This window comes from Aulostomus chinensis, chromosome 6, assembly GCF_037954235.1.
Source record: "Aulostomus chinensis isolate RoL2024-O1b breed Wild chromosome 6, RoL_Achi_v1.0, whole genome shotgun sequence".
NCBI lineage: Eukaryota > Metazoa > Chordata > Actinopteri > Syngnathiformes > Aulostomidae > Aulostomus > Aulostomus chinensis.
Genome location: NC_141325.1, coordinates 1144819 through 1166441, shown reverse-complemented (window position 1 = coordinate 1166441; position 21623 = coordinate 1144819). Strand labels below are relative to the sequence as shown.

The 21623-nt window shown below is 44.0% G+C and overlaps 1 protein-coding gene across 1 annotated transcript; it reads right to left on the bottom strand.

Annotated features, from left to right (window-relative positions):
* Window positions 1-13310: 13310 nt before the first annotated feature.
* On the bottom strand, window positions 13311-14372 carry ier3 (immediate early response 3). The gene has a single exon (XM_086205687.1). It carries the CDS (start codon window positions 14292-14294, stop codon window positions 13734-13736), a length of 561 nt encoding a protein of 186 aa, XP_086061813.1. The 5' UTR covers window positions 14295-14372; the 3' UTR covers window positions 13311-13733.
* Between the last annotated feature and the right edge of the window lie 7251 nt (window positions 14373-21623).

The following is a 21623-nucleotide window of genomic DNA, read 5'->3' as shown; positions in this document are numbered from 1 at the left end:
TAAATAAATACAATAATAATAATAATAAAATAATAAAATAATAATAATAATAATAATAATAATAATAATAATTATTATTATTATTATTATTATTATTATTATTATAATACTAAACATCATATATATATATATATTTGTGTAAAGGGGAGGGAAATATTAAAAGGGGAGCAAGTGATGACTAGGATGACGTAAATATTGTAAAGAAAATTATGTTATGGCATAATGTTCTCAGTAATGTGTCATTTCTTTCTTTGTTGAAGTTACTATGTGTTTGTGGTTCTAGTTTGTTGTGTCTGTTCCACACAGTGACATTGATCTGATCGTATCTTATCTTGACTTAGGTGATGCTGTTAGCCCCATGGCCACTGCTAGCCCTTCTGGGTGGTGGGGAGGCTGCTATGGGGGCTGCAGTTGTGTGGGGAATAGACACCCGAAAACTGTAATAAAAATCACCCAAAACCGATTAAAAACCGCTTTGCGTGTGCGTACAGTTCCAGCAAGACTTTTAAGCCACTTTCACCTCTGTGTATACACACATACAATACTTACATACACACATACTTACATAGTATGTATGTATTAAATACATGTAAGTATACTTACACATATTTACATACATACATACATACTTACACACATACTTATATACATAGTTAAATACACACACATACATGTGTACATACTTATATATATATATACATACACACATGCATACATCCATGCGTACTTACATAATACATACACACATACGTACACACATACTTCGATGTCCACACATATATACATTAATACATTCATACACACATATAAAAACACTTACACACAATCATTCACAAATACATTCTTACATCCATATACACACACAACTTACTTAACACACACATACTAACACACATAAATACATACATTCCTACATACATGCATACATACATATACAAACAAACATGTATGTGAGTATGTATGTATGAATATAGATATGTATGCATATGTATTTATGCATGCATATATGTATATGCACATATGTATGTTTGCATATATGTTTGTTTATGTATGTATAAATGTATGTATGTATGTATGTATGTATGTATGGACAAATATATGAAGGTATGTATGTATGTGTGGATCTATGAATATATGTATGTATGTATATATGTATGTGTATTTAAATGTGCATATTTGTATTTATATGTATCAATGTATGTGAATGTATGGATGTATGTGTTTATTTGTGTATGTATGTATACATACATACATACATACATACATACATACACACACATAAATTCAAATACACATGTATGTTTCTTTCAATATACCGATGTCTGTATGTGTGCATGTATGTATTTTTGTGTATATGTATGTCTCTATGTGTATGTACATAAGTATGAGTATGTATTTGTCTGTTTGTATGTATGTATGTGTAATTAAATATGCATTTTTGTATGTGTAAATATGTATGTATGTATATATGTATCAATGTATGTGTATCAATGTACACAAATGCATACACATTTTTGTGTATATGTTCGTTTGTATGTATCTATGTATTCAAGTTTCAAGTTTTTTTATTTGTCACATGCCTAAATGTACAGGTACAGTGGCAGTGAAATGAAAAGTGACTTCTGTGCTAGCAAAACTGAATATAAATATAACACAAGTATGTAAGAAAAAAAAAGTTTAAGAAAATGCTATATGGTAAAGAGAAAATAAAAATAGAATTAGATAAATATATACTCCAATAAAAAGACTCCTATGTGCAAGTAAACAGTTAACAGAGGCTATGTGCAACATATGTGAACAGGTAAGGTGACCAGTGAAATTGTCCGGTGCTGCACAGTCTCTTCAGAGGGTGTTGTGCTGTCAGTTAAGGGGGTGTGGAATGAAGAGTTCAGGCTCCGAGTGGCTTGGGGGAAGAAGCTCCTCTTCAGCCTCTCCGTCCTGGCTCTGATGGAGCGAAGCCTCTTGCCTGAGGGCAGCCACTCCAGCAGTCTATGGTTGGGATGGTGAGTGTCTTGGATGATGTATGTGTGTATGTATGTGTATATGTGGATGTATGTATGTATATTTGTGTGTACACACATAAATACATATTTGAATGTACTTTTATATATTTGTATGTATTTTGTATGTTTTTATTTACAGTGAAATGGAGCAGTGAAATCCAAAAATATATGGCAAGGGATTAATAAAGGATTTCTGATGCTGATTCTGATGTATGTATTAATGTATCAATGTGTCTTTGTATGTATGTATGTATGTGTTTATGTATGTATATGTATTTATGTACGCATATATGTATGTGTGTATGCATTCGTGTGGATGTATTTCTGTTAGTATTAATGAATTATATGTGTTTAATTACGAATAAATGTATGTATGTCCGTTGATGTATGCATGTATATTTGTGTGTATATGTGTGTAATATAATACATATTGGAATGTACTTATGTATGTTTTATTTATGTATGTATGTGTGTACAGATGTATCTACCTGTGTATGTTTGAATGTGTATAAAGGTAACAATGTATGCTTGTGTGTATTTATGTATGTGTGTATGTATGCGCACATGTGCACATACATACACACGTATGTATATATGCATGTTTGTATGAATGTGTGTTTGTGTGCATGTATGTATGTATATATATACATACATATGTGTGTGTATTTTAGTATGCATATATGTAGGTGTGTATGTGTGTACATATGTATGTGTGTTTGTGTATAAGTATGTATTTATATATATGTTTGTGCATGTATGTATATATGAATGTATGTATTTATGTGTGAGTATGTGTGTGTTAAGTCAGTTTGTAAGTGTTTGTATGTATGTGTATGTATTTGTGTGTTTATTTAGGTATGTGCTTTTATGTTTGTGAATATGTATGTATATATGAATGTATGTGTGTATGCATCTATGTATGTATTTTTACAAATGTATGTATAAAAATGTGTTTTTTATGAATGTGATAATTTGTATGTATGTGTGCATGTAGGCATGTATGTGTGTATATATGCATGTACATATCAATGTTTGCATGTATGTATTTATGTATATATGTGTGTATGTATGTGTTTATATATGAAAGTGTGTGAATGTACATGAGGATGTATGTCTGTATGTATGTGTCCATGTTTGTATGTATATATGAATAAATGTATGTAAGTGTGCATGTATGTATATTATGTATGTATGTGTTAATGGTTGTATGAATGTGTGTATGTATATGTCCATATATGTATGCATGTATGTATGTGTTTATGTGTGTATGTATATGTCCATATATGTATGCATGTATGTATGTGTATGAATGCATTATGTATGAATGTATACATTTATGTGTATATGTATGTTTATGTAGGAATGTATGTGTGTACATGGATGGAAGAATGTCTGTGTGTATGTATGTGTATATGAGTTTTTATGTGTTTATGAATGAATTTATGTGTATATGTGTGGGAATGTAAGTATGTACAGTATGTGTGTTAGTATTATGTATGTATGAATGTGTGTATATATGTCTATAAGTATGTATATGTGTGTATGTGTGTGTCTTCTCTTCTTCATCAACAATTTCAGTTTCTCCCTTCTAAGACTTCAATATCTACAACTAAAAGATATAAACATTCATTTGTACCCTGCTGTCTTAGCTGTCGCAGTACTAAACACCAAGGAAGAGCAATGTATTTATGTATGTATGTAAGTACACATGGATATATGTATGTGTGTATGTATGTATGTATGTATGCATGTATGCATGTATGTATGTATGTAAGTATGTATGTGTGTAAGTTTGTATGTATGTGTTTATGTATGTATGCAAATATGTGTGTATGTAAGTATGTATATATTTATGTGTATGTAAGTATGTATGTATGTATGTGTGCATGTATGTATGTAAGTATGTATGGATGAGTGCGTGTAAGTATGTATATATTTATGTGTATGTAAATATGTATGTATGTGTGAATTATGTATGTGTATATATATATATGTATGTATGTGTGTAAGCATGCATGCCTGTATGTATGTATGTCTCTATGTATGTATGTATGTATATATGTATGTGACATTAAATGGCTTTTAAACAGTTTACAGAGCCATGTTTTGTCAGGTGGAAAAATTCACTGTGCAATCTTCACGTCATCACATGACTCCCTCTGCTCTCGTCAGACATGTTGAGATGGTGGGTGTGGCTGGTTTCCTGAGTCTTCCACATCCACAGCTAACGGACGTCGGGGTGAAACGTGCCACCAACATCCTGGAGACGTCCTTCTCTTGTGCTGACAAACACTGCTGTGATGCATCGCTTGTTTCTCTGCTGCTGCAGCAGATAAAGGGCACTTGTTTTCATGTCTTTATGGCCGTAGGGGTGGCGTAAGCCGACTTCACCACGCTCGCATTAATTTCTCCTTGTTTACAAACAAACAAGGCACAAACAAGAGCTGTGGTTGGTTTTGTTGGTTGTTGTTTGGTATTCCTCTCAAGCAGGCTTAGATGAACCTTCTACACGACGGCGTGTCAAGCGTGTGTGTGATTAGAAACAGCCTCATCATCGTGATGAAGGTCAGGAGGTGGAGGAGGAGGCCAGCTTATCTCACGGTTAGCGTCAGGTGGGAAACCTCCCCGCGTTGGTCATCTCAACCCTCACTCGCCGCATCACACAAACACTCTGACTCACTGAGACAACGGTGACCGCAGCACAGCCGTCACAGGAACACGCATCACTTCGCTGTGTCTGTTTACTGGATAAGCCAATAAATCCCCCTCAGCTTCTAACTCAGTGCAATTGTGTTTATGTTGGATAATTTAACAAAACAGACAAAGATAACAAATGATGGTCGCAGAGGAGGAAGCAGTGAAGAAGCGTCCACGTTCCTGCAGGAGAGCAGTGGGACACCAACGCTGAGGAGAATCTGTGAGGGATGTAGCCCTGACACATGAGCAGGATTCAGCTGCTGGATTAAAATTATGAGGCACATTTTTTTTTAAAAGAATCATAATGAAAATAATTACAAATAATCAAATGGAATATTTCAGTTCGTTCAAAAATTAAAGATGTTATATCTTACACTTATTGAACAAAATATCTGTGGGTCATCCACCTCTGTTCGCCACACATCAGTCCCGTTAGCTCTCGGCTGATGCTAGGATGCTAACCTCTGTGTCCACTGACATGGAGGAACACCTCCTCCATGCAGTACTGTTGGGGAAAGAAATAGTTAGCAGTACCAAGCTAATATTACCCCATGAAGGAGCTACACCAGGGTCACATGACTTCAAGGTCACCACCACTAAGCTTCAGGCTTCTTGCGTTTCCCCTGATGACCTTTAATGACCTCCATGACCTCTGTAGGCTCCTGATAACTTTCATATGTGCAAAGTTTCATCCAGTTGGACACACAGAGCTTGTGTGTGTGTGTGTGTGTGTGTGTGTGTGTGTGTGTGTGTGTGTGTGTGTGTGTGTGTGTGTGTGTGTGTGTGTGTGTGTGTGATGGTTGGAGTACAGTTACATGCTGATTGGAGCTCCATTTTCACCAGCAGCTGTAGAGCGAGCAGATGTTTCACAAGTGTGTTTGGCCACGATGGTAATTCCTTCCATCTCAGAGGTGTTATCACATCACTCAGTGTTCAGACCTTAGAGGGAAAAGGAAGAAAGTGTGTGTGTGTGTGTGTGTGTGTGTGTGTGTGTGTGTGTGTGTGTGTGTGTGTGTGTGTGTGTGTGTAGCAGCAATGAGGAGAAGCAGATTTTCAAGATGACTCTTAAATGGCTTTTAAACAGTTTACAGAGCCATGTTTTGTCAGGTGGAAAAATTCACTGTGCAATCTTCACGTCATCACATGACTCCCTCTGCTCTCGTCAGACATGTTGAGATGGTGGGTGTGGCTGGTTTCCTGAGTCTTCCACATCCACAGCTAACGGACGTCGGGGTGAAACGTGCCACCAACATCCTGGAGACGTCCTTCTCTTGTGCTGACAAACACTGCTGTGATGCATCGCTTGTTTCTCTGCTGCTGCAGCAGATAAAGGGCACTTGTTTTCATGTCTTTATGGCCGTAGGGGTGGCGTAAGCCGACTTCACCACGCTCGCATTAATTTCTCCTTGTTTACAAACAAACAAGGCACAAACAAGAGCTGTGGTTGGTTTTGTTGGTCTTTGTTTTTCATTCACTTCTTATTAAAATGTCAAACAACAGTGAAGGCCATGGAGGATTAATTCTCACAACCACCTCATGAAGTACAAAGTGTACTACTGGTATAACAAGTTGGTGTGCCGATGTGTATGTACATACAGTATATATATACAGTATACACACAAACATATGTGTATACATATATATATGTATACACATATGTTTGTGTGTGAGTGTATATATACAGTATATATACTCACACACATATATATGTGTGTGAGTATATCTATATATATATACACACACATATATATATATGTGTGTGTGTGTATATATATATATATATATATATATATATATACACACACACATATATATATATATATGTGTGTGAGTATATCTATATATATATATACACACACATATATATATATATGTGTGTGTGTGTATATATATATATATATATATATATATATATATATATACACACACACATATATATATATGTGTGTGTGTGTATATATATATATATATATAAAGAGAGAGAGCGAGACAGAGAGTGTAAACTAAACTCTCCTGTGTCTTGGAGCTCACATGCAGTTTGCATGTGGCAAAATGCCAAAGTACTCAAAAAATGTTGTTGGCAGTTTAGTTTTCAGTCCAAACGTGATTTTCTCGGTGCGGCGTTCCAGGTGTCAGACGTGTCTCAGCTCGTGTTGTTTCTGTCCAGGTTTCACTGGCTTTCATTCCAGTGCCTCTGACTCCATGACACACTCACAATTCCTGAAAGACACAACCACCACTCTTCAAATAAAAGTAGATCAAGTTTTTTTTTACCCAAAGAGGGGATTTTGATAAGTGGAAAAGAAGCTTTTGGATAGAATAATTTTGTGTAGTCTTCCTCATAGTGAACTGGGCTCCTTCCTGTTGGTGTCCTGCAGTTCCACTCAGCTGCAGGTTTCATGCTTCAAACCCCAGGGAGCTGAGAACCATGCTTGTTAGCTTAGCCCAATGGCTGGTAGTGGGTGGGAAGTGTTAGCATCAGCTACCTCTGGTCCAGGCTTGTTAGCTTAGCCCAATGGCTGGTAGTGGGTGGGAAGTGTTAGCATCAGCTACCTCTGGTCCAGGCTAGTTAGCTTAGCCCAATGGCTGGTAGTGGGTGGGAAGTGTTAGCATCAGCTACCTCTGGTCCAGGCTTGTTAGCTTAGCCCAATGGCTGGTAGTGGGTGGGAAGTGTTAGCATCAGCTAGCTCAGGTCCAGGCTAGTTAGCTTAGCCCAATGGCTGGTAGTGGGTTGGAAGTGTTAGCATCAGCTAGCTCAGGTCCAGGCTAGTTAGCTTAGCCCAATGGCTGGTAGTGGGTGGAAGTGTAAGCATCAGCTAGCTCAGGTCCAGGCTAGTTAGCTTAGCCCAATGGCTGGTAGTGGGTGGGAAGTGTTAGCATCAGCTAGCTCAGGTCCAGGCTAGTTAGCTTAGCCCAATGGCTGGTAGTGGGTGGGAAGTGTTAGCATCAGCATCAGCTAGCTCAGGTCCAGGATGCTGGTGTGTCCAGCAGGAACCCTCCCCCTCCTCATCATCAGTAGCAGCAGTCGCTCTTCTAGTCCTCAACAAAGGGTTGGTTCTGTTGACCCAAGTTCCAGTGGAGCTTTGGAGGTGCTGCGTCAAATCACTGCTCCCAGTCAGGAAAGTAGTTCCGGCTACGTGTCTGATTCTACCACTACAATGTCTCCTCATGTTAAACTGGTATTCATCACCAAGGTTACACACAACCCTCCTGATATTAATGCAGGCAGAGAGGGAGCTACGCTAACACTTCCCACCCACTACCAGTCACTGTGCTAAGGTAACTAGCCTGGGTTCAAGTGTGTGTCTTTATATTACTTTGTCCTTTTGGATTCTAAAAAGGTTCTTAGAATAGTTTTTTTTTTAAATCAAAAAGTTTGAATGTGTGATAATACCGGTTATAGCGCCCCCTACTGGTGGACTAGCCTCTTAACACATGTTCTCTCAACTGAACACATGTAACTTCTTGAAAATGCCATTAACACTTATATACTTTATTCAGCTTCAGTCGGGCTCCTGCTGTTCTGAGGCCTTAATATGACAGGAGTCCATGATGGATAACAGCCAGGTTCACGTCTCTGTGGTTGGTGTTTTAATGCCTCAAGTCCAGAAGGTGTCCAAGTTCCCAAAATGTACAAACCATCAAGAGCCTTTGGAGGTGAAACATTTCTTTTACTGCAACCTCATGAAACAGGTGCTGATGTGGAAAACAAGGAAGTTTCCTGTGTTTCAAAACAGTTTGGTAAGATCCTGTTTCATCACTTCAGATGAAGTTGAATCCCTCCCCTGTTGGTGAGAGGGAGTGCCCAGGGTGTGGGAACGCTTGCAGAGACAGAGGCGATGGTGAGTAACAGCGCTCTCACAACCGTCTCATAAAGAAACGCTGTTAAATGTTTTCACCAACCACATCTCGGACAAGAAAGTCTCAAGCGTCTTGTCCAGCCCGGACGGGTGCTGAGTTCCCCTGAAGGACCAACAGAGACCAGCAGGGACAGAGAACGTGACTCATCCTGACACCACCAGGATCAGAACCCTGGACCAGTTCTGGATAAGATAAGATAAGATAAACTTTATTGTCTGCCCCAAATGGAGGCAACAGGCACAATCAAACTCAAACAAACAGTTCAGACACATCAGTGTTACAAAGGAAACCCATCCAGAGACCTTTAGCTGGGAGGAGACATCACTATCATGAACCTGGTCCCTCTTGATGTCTTTGGACTGTGGAGGAAGCTGGAGTACCAGAGAGAACCCAGCAGGAACAGGGAGAACATGGAGACTCACCCAGAAAGACCCCGTGCTGCAGCCGGGGCTCCACCCACAACCTTCTTGATGGGGGCCACAGGGAGGACCATATGTGTGTGTGTGTGTGTGTGTGTGTGTGTGTGTGTGTGTGTGTGTGTGTGTGTGTGTGTGTGTGTGTAGATATGTAGATATAGATACACACATATAGAAATGTATACATAGATGTAGATAGAGAGACACATATAGAAATCTATATATAGAACAGAATAGAATAGAATGCCTTTATTGTCACTGCAGGTACAATGAGATGCAACGCTGTTCCTTGGGATGTGCACATAGAAATAGAAAAATATACATAGACACATATTTACACTACTATACCTACTATAGGACTAACACTGACATAACTGTACATAGATAGATATAGATGTCAATATAGAGACACAGAAATCTATATATAGATGTAGATATAGATACACATATATATAAATATGTATATGTGTAGATATAGATACACATATATAAATCTATATATAGATGTCAATATAGATACACACATAAATCTAAATATAGATGTAGATATAGATACACATATATAAATGTATATATATGTGTGTGTATATATATATATATATATATATACACACACATTTCTATATAGGTTTGTATATATATCTACATCAGCATTCACTGTGCTGAACTAAGTGGCGAGGCCCTGGGAATGATGGCGGTGAGCTGAATCAGTACATCCGACCAGTGGCTCATTGAACCAGTCAAGGGAACGGTGTGAACTTCAGCAGGTGATGTGTTCAGGGGTAGTGAGTGACTCTGGGCTCCACCTTCGTTTGTTCTTTCAGAAATGCTGTCATGGTTGCGTGGCTCGTCTGGCATGTGTGGCATGTTAAAGCTCATGTCACAGGTATGATGGAGGTGTTTCTGTTTGAAAGTGGCCGACAGGAGACCTCTGCTCTTATTGGTCGCTGAGGGTGTGGCAAGTGTGGGAAAGAGGTTTCGGATGTGTGACTCGTATGCGTCGCTGCGCCTGAATGCAGCTCCACCCGGCTGGGCCTCTGGGTGCCCAACACCACACAGACACTTGGAATTCTTGACATTCTTGTCTTCTGTAGCCCTGAAGCAACGTGTGCTTAAAATAAATCCTCAAAGGGTTGAAATGTCACTCAAACAAAAACTGTTGCACAAAGGCTGAATTAATTTTATGGTTCTGTTTTCTGGAAAATGATTCATCAACACAAAATGAATATAATGATTAAAACTAAGCCAACATTTGAGAATCGTTTGGAGAAAAAACTGGTTTCCCTCCAGGAGAACCAAAGTCTGTCTGGAACCCTGAAGCCACGAGGACAAACGAGCTCTCTTCATATTTCAGGCGTCAGGTGATCAGTCCACCTGGTGGAGCGCCAACTCATTCTTGTAGCGCTGCTGGCGTTAATCTGGGGCTAGCGTTAGCATGGTGACATTAGTATTCCCGTGGTGGCCCTAGCGTAGCATGATGGCGCTCACGTCTGCCTGGTGGAGCTAGCGTTAGCTGAATGCACATGCTTTGACTATTGCTTCTCATCTCAGCATCATTTTATTTGATCTCATTCCACAGAATAAAGGGAAGCAGGCCTCTCTCTCAGGCACCCCTCCAGGACTCCAGGACTCTCCAGATCTCTGGACCTGTGTCACCTGCGTTATGCATCCATGTTAATACTGATAGTCGAGAACTTCCGAGGGATTTGCTTGTTTGCGTCCTGCTTTGTTCTGTTTCTGCCTGAAAGCTCTGACTCTCTCGTCACACATCCTGGAATGTCTGCTGGAGTTTTGTTCAAAGCTGCTCCTCAGAGTATTTCTACTCTGAGGTCACAGTTTCTTGGCTCCTGCTGTGTTTCCAAAAAAGTCCAGGAAGTAGGAAGGTTCCTCCGGTTCTACCTGAGAGGTTTTCATGCTGTTTCATTCTTGTGAAAGCTTTTGTGTAATTAAAGGCTTTTTAGTGTTTGTCATTCTGATGTTGTAACACTTATTTTTCATCTGTTTTCAGGCTCTGGTTCTTCTTCCGCTCTGATGGGAACCTCCCAACAACTTTCCCTCCCCACCACTGTCAGCACCAGAGATGAGTCATGGTGTTGCAATGAGAGGAGGAGGCGGAAGCCGACCTCTGCTCACTGCTCCTCTCATGGACACATTGATGCGGGCATCAGCAAAGGTTCTGGTACCAGATGAACATGATCCAAAATAGACGAATGAGGCAACAGACAGAAACCCGTCGTGAAAACCTGGGAGGTTCTGGTTGGTTCCTCATGAGGAGATAAAGTCACGTTCCACAAAAGTCCATTCAGAACAGAAGCCATTAGAGGCCGTTTGCTTGTCGTCCTCAGCATTCAACCTCCCAAAGCTTTGATGAATGACCTGATGTCCAGAAGGATTCTGAGGAAGATGCTGGGCGACTGAGCGCCAGCACATCAGCTGCTGAATGATGGCGGTGAGGTGTGTGTGTGTGTGTGTGTGTGTGTGTGTGTGTGTGTGTGTGTGTGTTTGTGTGTGTGTGTGTGTGTGTGTGTGAGACAATGTTGTTGTCATACTGTTATCATGGGAGGGAGAACCTCAGCAGATACACCTCGAGGACACACCGGCTGATAGCAACCACACAGACAGACAACCTGATAACAGCTGGTGGTTGTTGTTGTTGTGCCAAGTTGTTGATATTTTGATGCTTTTGAGGTCCAACATTCATCTGATGCTAAGCTAGGAGCTAAGCCGGTCCAGGGGCCGGTCCAGGGGCCGGTCCAGGGGCCGGTCCAGGGGCCGGTCCAGGGGCCGGTCCAGGGGCCGGTCCAGCCTCGATTACTTCCAGGTTCGTTCAGACTTGTTATCACTAACTTTAACCAGAACTTCATCATGGCTGCGTTCCTCCACTGTCTGTCCTGTCACGCTGACCTTTGACTGTCAAAATCTTTTCGGTTTGTCCTTGAATCCCAGTGGACGCTTGTAACCAAATTCAAGAAAAGTACGACAGACAACCAGCAACCATAACGCCAGCGATCTACGGCTACAGGGGTTGGCGGCTACGGGGGGTTGGCAGGCAAACTTCATTTCTTACTCAAGTTTGAAGGTTAATTGGGCAACTTGAGGTCATTCAGGTAGTTTTCCACTGCGGTTCCTTGTGGTGGCGTCAGCTGAGATAATGAGGCTGCAGCAGGTTCGGACCTGACCGCCACTGCCATCTTGGTGTTTGTAATAACTGAAGCCAGAACTGCACATGGAGGAGGAGGGGCTCCTTTTCCTTCTCTCTGCTCTTCAGTCTGGGAGCGCTCAGATGTTCCAGCCTGCTCCCCCAGGAGGACACGTCCCCCTGAACACATTAACTGCTGACTTGCATTTTTGCATCAGGGGGAGGACCTGGAAGGCGGAGGATTCCGGCCTGATCCGTCTGTGTAAGTTCCAGGAAGAGCTGACCGACATCTGCGCAGTTACATCACCAGTCAGACATTCAACTGAAGTAAAAGTACTGACGCAGAGTTAAAAAAATACTCCTGCAGATAAAAGTAGAAGTACATTAACACCAACATGTTGGGCTGCTACTGATTATTAGGGTCGGACTGCAAACACAGCAGCGCTCCAGATGTGTGTTTCTGTGGAGTCCTGCACACCTGCAGCACCTGTCATCTCATCTCTGATGATGTCATCATGACAGCCTCAACAGAGACAGGTGTTCCCCAGAGCCCAGAGGCTGCGACCGACCTCATCTGGGACCTTACACATACACACACACACTCACACACACTCACACCATCATGAGCTCTTTGTCATCAAGCGGTGGAGCTGATTCCCCGTGAGTGTGAGATCTTTGCTACGCACAGAGCTGTGACTCAGCGCCAGCCAGACGTGACCTCGCCACAAGTCAAAGGCGACAGGTGAAGAAGTGAAAGTGAGTCTGCAGGAAGGTTCATCTGAGAGTCAGAGGTCTGAATATCCTCCACGATCAGCTGGTTGTGATGTCACTCCCCTCCTGACTGCTACTGAAGAGCAGTTCTGCATTTTAATGAACCAACATTAGTACAAGGGAGTACTTGTATTTAGTGAATCCACCACTCAATCTGTTTGAAGACGGAAAAGTCCCAGTTAGTAATAGTATATCACAGTAATAGTTCGCAGGTATCAGATTCATATTCCTGGATACGAAGACAGCAAGAAGGAAGTTAATGGAAAGCTGTTTTCTAAAATGGTATTTTTTAAGTTTTCGGACACCTTTGAGTTTTGTAAAGTGCAGTTTCACACATGCAACTGCAAATACAGCAAATGTAATGTGACTGGGATCCAGTGCAGCAAGAAACAGACAGAAATTCAAGAGACTGAAAAGAGCAGATTCTTTTAGGCATTTCTTTTATTAAATTATTCAATAAATAGCAAATATTACAATAAATAACTAAATAGGACAACAACAACAGCAGGTAGTGTCAGTTTGTGACGGTTTTCTTCCAGTTTGCTGGCAGGTCTACAAGTGCAGTTAGTCTGAGGATCAGTTCAAGTTTGGTCAAGTTCAAGTTTCAGTTCCTCACAGTCCTCCTTCCTTGATTCCTCTTGTTCCTTCATGTCTCTCTCTCTCTCTCTGTCCTCCTGCCCACTGGTCCTCCGCCCTCAGCAGGGCAGCTGGCAGGTGGAAGCCGGCGCATGGAGTCTCCTTTCCGGCTGCTCTCCGGAAGTGTCTCCGGATCAACTTCAGCTCGGTTTTTGTGCGATCCCAGCAGCTCTGAGTCGCTGGTTTCTAGTTCACCCAATCCCGGAAGCTCTAGTTCTCGCTGCCCAGTCTGTGGTACACCAGCAGGGCAACCATGTAGCTCTTCCCGGCGCTCTGCTCGAAGGACCGGCCGGTGTCGGTGTCGTGGTCGGGGTTGGAGCAGCTGCTGTCAGGGGCGGGGAGGCCCTCACAGCCGCCGACGGGGGCGCCGAGGTCCGCCAGCTGCCTCGCCTGCTCCTCCGCCGACTGGAAGGGGAAACCCTGGTACTCGTTTCCCGGGTGGTCAGCGCTGCTTAGCGGCGTGTCGGAGCCCGGGTCCTCGGTGTAGATCTGCCAGAGCACCACCAGGCACAGGACGACCAGCCAGCGCTTGGCCTGGCTCCTCTCCGGGGGTGGGAGGTGCATGCGGACCTTCGCAGGGTACATCACCCGGGTACAGCGCTTCTTGGGCCGGATAGGCACGAAGGAGCGGACGGCGGTGACCTGAGCCGGGATCCGCTCGAAGGTAAAGACCTCCGGCTCGGTGCTGCGGGGCGCCGTCCGGGAGAAAGCGAAGCTCTCCCGCCGCTGGACGGTGAGGAAGGTGCTGGACGTGGACGTGGACGTGGACATGGTAGCGTGTCTATCTGTGAGTCTCGTGGTTGAACTGCTCTGAAATATCGGAGTCGGACAGCAGCCGAGACTTTATACCTTGGAGTTCAGGCAGCGACGCGGGGGCGCGCCTAAGCTCCTCCCCCCCTCGCGCGGCCCCGCGGCCCCGTTGCTCAACGTGGAAAAGAACGCGGAGATTTGCATGTTGGAGCGGCAGGTGTGAGGGCAGGCGGCGGGCGGGAGGCTGAGTCACCGGCGGCTCCCAGTCCCGCCGCACCGAGAAACCTGGAAACAAAGGAGCAGAGATGGAAGAAGAAACAGGCTGGCCACCTGACAAGTCGTCCCCACAAGATCACCAAGGCGTGGGAACGAGTAATTTTTCTATCTTGGTTTTGCAAGTTACATCTCACAACCTCAAATGATTCCGAATGTTGGAAATGTTCAGGGGCCACAAATCCATAAAAGTGTTGAGGACAACGTTGACTTGTGGTCACAGATTCATCGGATCGAAGGGAGCGAAACGCCACACAATGCAAATATTGGCTCTACCAGGAAGTGGGGCTCCTGCCAGCGCTGTGTTGACACCTGGAACACCAACCTCAGCGTCCAGCCGCTGCGTTGCAGGGTTCAGCAGAGGCGTCTTTGTCTGTGGTTGTGTTGCAGTTCAGCCGCTCTGATGTCACTGACGGATTCTGAGGAATTCCATGAAAAAATGACTCAACAGTTACTAGGGACTTTTGGAGTTCTTCTCCAAGTTTCGTCACTGATTGATGACATCAGCGGACGTTGAAAAGAGGAAGAGACCTGCTTCTGCATGCATTCACTTATGTTGAAGGGAGTTTTATCCTTTATGAGGACACTGTCCTCCATGACATCACCAGGACACATGGGGGGCAAGCATCACGCCACTGTGACAGTTTCACACAGCAGCATGCGGGTCAGGAATTCCCTCACTGGGACTCGATACGTGTCCACGCTGTGCGCCTGCCACAGTGACATTTGAGAAGGAGTAGTAGAAGTAATTGTAGTAGGAGGAGTAGTTGTAGTAGTAGTAGCAATATTAGTAGTTGGAGTTGTAGTAGTAGTAATAGTAAGAGTAGGAGTAGTGAGAGTCGTGGTACCACTGATCAACTAGCTCCGTCCCTGAGCAGTAACCCCAGCCTGAATCTTGATCATGTTCACCTGATGATGTCACCAGATGGTTCACCTGACAAAAGAACCAAAACCATGTGACCAACACTGCATTCCTCTGCTGCTGTTTCCTGTTTACTGGAATCTCAGGCAAGGTTATCAGGAACCCCTTGACCCCGCCCCCTCTTCGTGAACAGTTCCCTTCTGATCAGACAGGAGCTGCTGGGTTTTTCTGAGGAAGGAATCACATCACCTACCCACCCATCCATCCATCCCTCCATCATCCATCATCCATCCATCCCTCCATGTTCTCCCTCTCCTCCTGTTGAGGGTGGTGGGGGTGGAGCCTATCCCAGCAGCCTTCCCCCTGGACAGGTCACCAGTCCATGGCAGGGCCAACACATAGAGACAGACAACCATTGGCTCTCCCAGCCACGCCTACGGTCAATTTAGAGTCTGGATTAACCTGGTCCCTCTTGATGTCTTTGGCACGACTACTAACACCATGACTACTGCTACCACCACCACTTCTCCTACAACTACTACTCCTACTACTACTACTACCTTTTCTTCTACTTTTATTACTGTTAAATTAAATTTAGAAACAAAGGAACAAATTATACCCCGAGGTAAAATTACACATGTACTTCTCAACACTTTCTTTTCAGTGAGTTTTGACTGAAGCAGAATATAATCTGCTTCAGTTGGCATCACAGAGCAGCAACCGGTGTGTGTGTGTGTGTGTGTGTGTGTGTGTGTGTGTGTGTGTGTGTGTGTGTGTGTGTGTGTGTGTGTGTGTGTGTGTGTGTGGTCAGACGACCAGCCAAAGTTTCCACATTTGCAGCTGATCAGTTTTTCCTCTCACTTCACTGATCACTTTTCCCTCCCAGACAAACATGCAGAAAAGGAAATGTATTCAAACGTGTGTACTTGTATGGACATGTATGTACTTGTATGCATATGTGTGTACTTGTACACACATGCATCAGTCAGCAACTATGAAACCAATTGTTTCACTACAAAGCAACATTAACCGCCAATCAAACATATGCGAGCTAGCATCAATGCTAACGCGACACCAACACACCACCTGGCCGTCCTTGACTGGGTAGAGGCGTCCTGACCATCAGGTGGAAACAACAACACGGCGCCCATATTTACTGTCCACATGATGCAGTGAAACTGCCGTCACTTCATGTGGTGGACGTCGCTAACGTTCAGTCAGAGCCTGTGTATGACGGAGTCGTGACTTCCCCTCCGTCTGCTGCCTCCAGTTTTCCTCCTGATTTACTTCTGTTTTTGTTTCCACTTCTACTGTAAGTTTTGGGACGACCTCCAGCGGGGTGACGGCGGCGTGTCGTGTGTGTTCAAGAGAAGTGAGTTCAGCTTGAGTCATGTTTGTAATGTCGACCACATGGATCCTGCCGGGCTGCGTTGCTTCTTTACTGTAAATGGTTCTGATCCTTTGAACCACCGAGGAGTCATGGGTAGTTTCAGTCAGCATGCGTCGGCACACACACACACACACACACACACACACACACACACACACAGCATAGGCTCTGAGTTTGTTCAGTGACATAATGCTTTCCCTCAACTGAACCTGAAGCCGGGGCTAACCTGAATTTTAAAAACATGTCTGAACTGTGAAACTTTACACACACACACACACACACACACACACACACCTCTCCATACGCTCAGAGAATGTTTATGTTTCAAACTATAAATCAAGTTCATGGTTTCAGGAATTTGTTTATTCGTCCTCATTAACAGGTGTTTTCTCCCTTTACATGCGTTAGACACTCAGACATCAGATGCTTCCCATTTGACACCCCTGGTGGTCACATGGCGGCCCTGTCGTTATGGCGACCATGTGATGTAGGTCACTGTTCGGTAATTCTAATCAAAGACTCTTTTCAGTGACCACGCTGGCTTGTCGCCATGTGAAGGAGCCTACGTGCAGACCGGGCAGCATCCGGCTGGTGTCAGACACACACACACACGCACACACACACACGCAAACACACACACACACACACACGCAAACACACACACACGCAAACACACACACACACCTTCTGTGATCGGAGTGTAGCCACACCTCCCATCGAGGCCACACCCATGCACAGGTCACATGTTGTTGTTTTCATGCTGGTCTCATTGTGTTTCCTTCTATCGGAACATGCTAATGGTTCGCCAGGAACCACCAGACTTGGCCCCCATGGCTTGAGAGAACGCCACATGTTGGCCACCACTTCTCTGGGAGAGTGAAGACCAGGACAGAACGTCTGATCCTGTTCCCCGACGCCACCTCTCACATCACCAGCTTGCTAGCTTGCGTGGTCACCAAAATCCTCAACAAAAGAATGTTCAGTATATTCAACGTACTCAAGACAACTAACAGACCAAAACCAAATGGAGGGGAGGAGCCCTGGAGGTCTTCATGAGAAATAAATGGACCTCCTGTGTTCTATATGGAGAATGTAAACATTCCCACAACGTACCAACTGTTCCCTCGTTGTTCCACCACATATCAGCACCCTGCTCTTAAAGAGACAATGAAATCCTGTTGGCAGACAAACAAACGCCACCTGACCTCCTTGCTGGCGGTCACCCCTTGGAGTGTCCCGCCCTACTTTGCCCAGCTGACCCAACTAACAACCTTGGGCCGCCTGTGGGCCGTACGTCACCGCCATTTTTGTGCCAGAGCTCGTAGGCGGGCTTCTTTCAGCAGCGTGAGGGGAGGTCACCAGTTCTCTGGCTTGATTCGGTCTGAGATGGTTCCCTATTGTCTCTGCTATTTGTAACGTCTTCTAGGCCACTCCCACTAACAGGGAACAGCTTCACTGCCCCTTCACTAACTTTATTTCGAACCTTGACTGAGGGTCAAAGGTCAGAGGAAGTGTCTAGATTGTAAAGCTCCTCGAGACAAACACATAATATCCTGCAAGAAGTCAACAATGTCCTTGACACTCGTCTGAATCTCTCCACAGGACAAGTGAACATAAACTCCGTCCAGCAAAGAGTTAAACCTGGCCAGCCGAGCTGCCAGCCGAGCTGCCGGCCTCCGCTCGGTCGTCATCGTCTGACTCAGTCTGATTGGACCAGCGGGGGGGAGGGGGACCTCGTTCTCACCAATCACAGCTGCCTCTCTCGCCTGACCTGAAGTGGTTTGCACAGATCTCACAGTGACCCCCCCCCCCACACACACACACACACACACATACACACAGACACAGACACACTCACACAGACACACACACAAACACACACACAGACGATGTCACAATGCTGTTCACTGCTGCACTTCCTGTAACTGGACTCACATCAGCAGGTGGAGAAATCTCAGAGGAAGTTTGACTTACAAAGAATAGAACCAATTAAAGCTGCAAGCAGCATTGTTAGGGCCTGAGCCCCCGCGCGCCCGCAGCCGGGTGGGCACCGTCGGCCCGCAACCAACGGTGTAATCGGCAAATCCCTAGGCCTTGTAGTTTAGGAGATACGAGCCTCAGTGCGCTGCACAGTGTGAGTGCAGAGCTGAGAGCCGGCCCTTTAAGAGCCCCTCCCTTCTCTGCTCGCTCTCTGCCATCTCTGTCAGAGCTGAGAGCAGAGGAGGATTTGACAGTTTAACTGACAAACACAGTCATAACTCTGCATATGTTGGTCAAAAGTTGAAAGTAAAGACATCAGTGCGTAGAGTTTTTTCTCAGGAATTCAATGGTGTGTTTTTAAGGTGTGAGTGTTTTAGTTTAGAAGCTACAAGTGTTTGTTTGAGAGAATGTACATGAGGGCAGAGACCCTCCAATTGTGGTTTCCATGACTACAGTAAACAAATCTCTGCCATCTGTGCCTGAGTGGACAGCAGAGTAAAAATGGACATTTTTAGTGTGTGAAAGTCAAATAACTCTGCATTTGTTGCTTCAAAGTGCAATGTAATACCATATTTTTGTAGGGATTTTTGTGAGGAATCCAGTGGTGTGTTTTGTGAAGCTGTGCGAGTTGTAGTGTAGACGTCAGAAGCATTTGTTTGAGAGTGTGTACCATGAGAGCGTCCCCATTGGTTGCCATTGTAGCGTAAAACGTGTCTCCCTGACTTTGACGGCTTATAAAACGGAAACCAAGCAATTCATATAAAATTCTTTAGCAACTTTTAATCAGCACAGTTGGGAGTGATGCCATTAACGGCCTAGGAGGAGATAGATTTTGTTCGGGGAGTAGAAAAGGTCCTCATTTTGACAGGTTTGTCCAAATTGTGGACATTCTGTTGTAGATAGGTGAGGGGACAGAGTGTATGAATTTTTCGTCTTCATGAGACGAGTCCAACGGTGTCGGTCCCATGTCTGTGGGACATTCGTGCAAGAAGTTATGGTGCTCCAAAGTTGTTGCTTTGGTTTTTTGGCTCCCTTGGTGGCGCTATTGAGTTTTTGTGATTTTTTTTTTAAATATTAAATTTTTCGTCAGACCGGACCTGCGTGCCAAATTTCAGCGAATTTCATGCATGTTCAGGGGGTCAAATTAAGCGTTAAAGAGGCGGCGGAAGAAAGAAAGAATAATAATACCCCAAAAACGAAGCAATTTCAGATATGATTCTTGCCACCATTGGTTTCAATGGGAGACCTCAACCCCCCCCCCCCCCCCCGGACCCTCCTTTGTGGTTTTTAGAGGCCTGCGATGCTCCTAAGTGTGATTTTTTTAGTGCTGACTCAGTGTTTCTCTGCCTTCGAAACATAAAAGGGAGACCCTAACAACACAAAATAGAACCAACAACACAGAATAGAACCTACCATGGAGAATAGAACCGAACCAAACAGAATAGAACCAACAGATGAGAATATAACCAAACCACACAGAACAGACCTGCCTCACACAGAACAGAACTGCCTCATACAGAATAGAACCGACCCGTACAGAATAGAACTGACTCGTACAGAATAGAACCGACTCATACAGAATAGAACCGACTCATACAGAGCAGAGTAGAACAGAAGAGAGCTGTGGATGGCAGCTGTTCTCGTTTCCTCCTCTTTGGGAGGTTCTAGTCTAGAAATGGTTTTTAAAGTCAAGTCAAGTCATCCTGCTGAGATCCGTCTTCAAACTAACATCACAAGACAAACACACCAGATAAAACAGGTGTACCTGCACAGCACCTGAGAACTTCCTATGCAGGACCTCAACCGAAGCGCGGGGACGTTTCCTTGAATTTAACCTTTTACAAAACAATCCCAGTCCTGCATGGCGGCGTAGGCAGGGGCGGTTGAGTGACAGCTGTACTTTCTGAAGGCGGTGAGAACTCAGGTCATGTTCATGGATTGTTTTCAGTCAGGTGATAAAACACATACACCACCTGAAGGTCTGAGCGTCACTGAGAATTCCCCTGCTAGACAAAGCTGTCTTCCTCATCCCACATGCATGCTGGGTAATTTGAGACTTGTCAAAGTAAAATAAACGGCTGACGGAGTGACAGCAGCTGACTGCAGAGACGTTTGGCTTCAGGACAAATTCTAGCTTCGTCAACAAAGATTTTAACAAAGCAGAACAGCACTGAACTGTAGAGAAGCCCCTCCTACAGACAAGCATCATGTGACAGCAGTGACATCATCCTTCCTGCTTCCCCCTAGCTTGTGTTGCATCTTCAAATGATCTTTCAAGATCTGGTATCTGACAGGGGACGATGGTCTCATATTAGAGCCAAACACAGCTGAAGTCTCTAACAGGCTAGTGCTTCCAAAAGTTACAAGCTAATGCAACAGCTACAAGCTACAAGTTAATGCAACAGCTACAAGCTACAAGTTAATGCAACAGCTATAAGCTACAAGTTAATGCAACAGCTACAAGCTAATGCAACAGCTACAAGCTACAAGTTAATGCAGCAGCTACAAGCTAATGCAACAGCTACAAGCTACAAGTTAATGCAACAGCTACAAGCTACAAGTTAATGCAACAGCTACAAGCTACAAGTTAATGCAACAGCTACAAGCTAATGCAACAGCTACAAGCTACAAGTTAATGCAACAGCTACAAGCTACAAGTTAATGCAACAGCTACAAGCTAATGCAACAGCTACAAGCTACAAGTTAATGCAACAGCTACAAGCTAATGCAACAGCTACAAGCTACAAGTTAATGCAACAGCTACAAGCTAATGCAACAGCTACAAGCTAATGCAACAGCTACAAGCTACAAGTTAATGCAACAGCTACAAGCTAATGCAGCAGCT

Bases quoted from the DNA above. Each gene is read 5' to 3' on its own strand.
- ier3 (XM_086205687.1), bottom strand. From the start codon at position 14,294: ATGTCCACGTCCACGTCCACGTCCAGCACCTTCCTCACCGTCCAGCGG.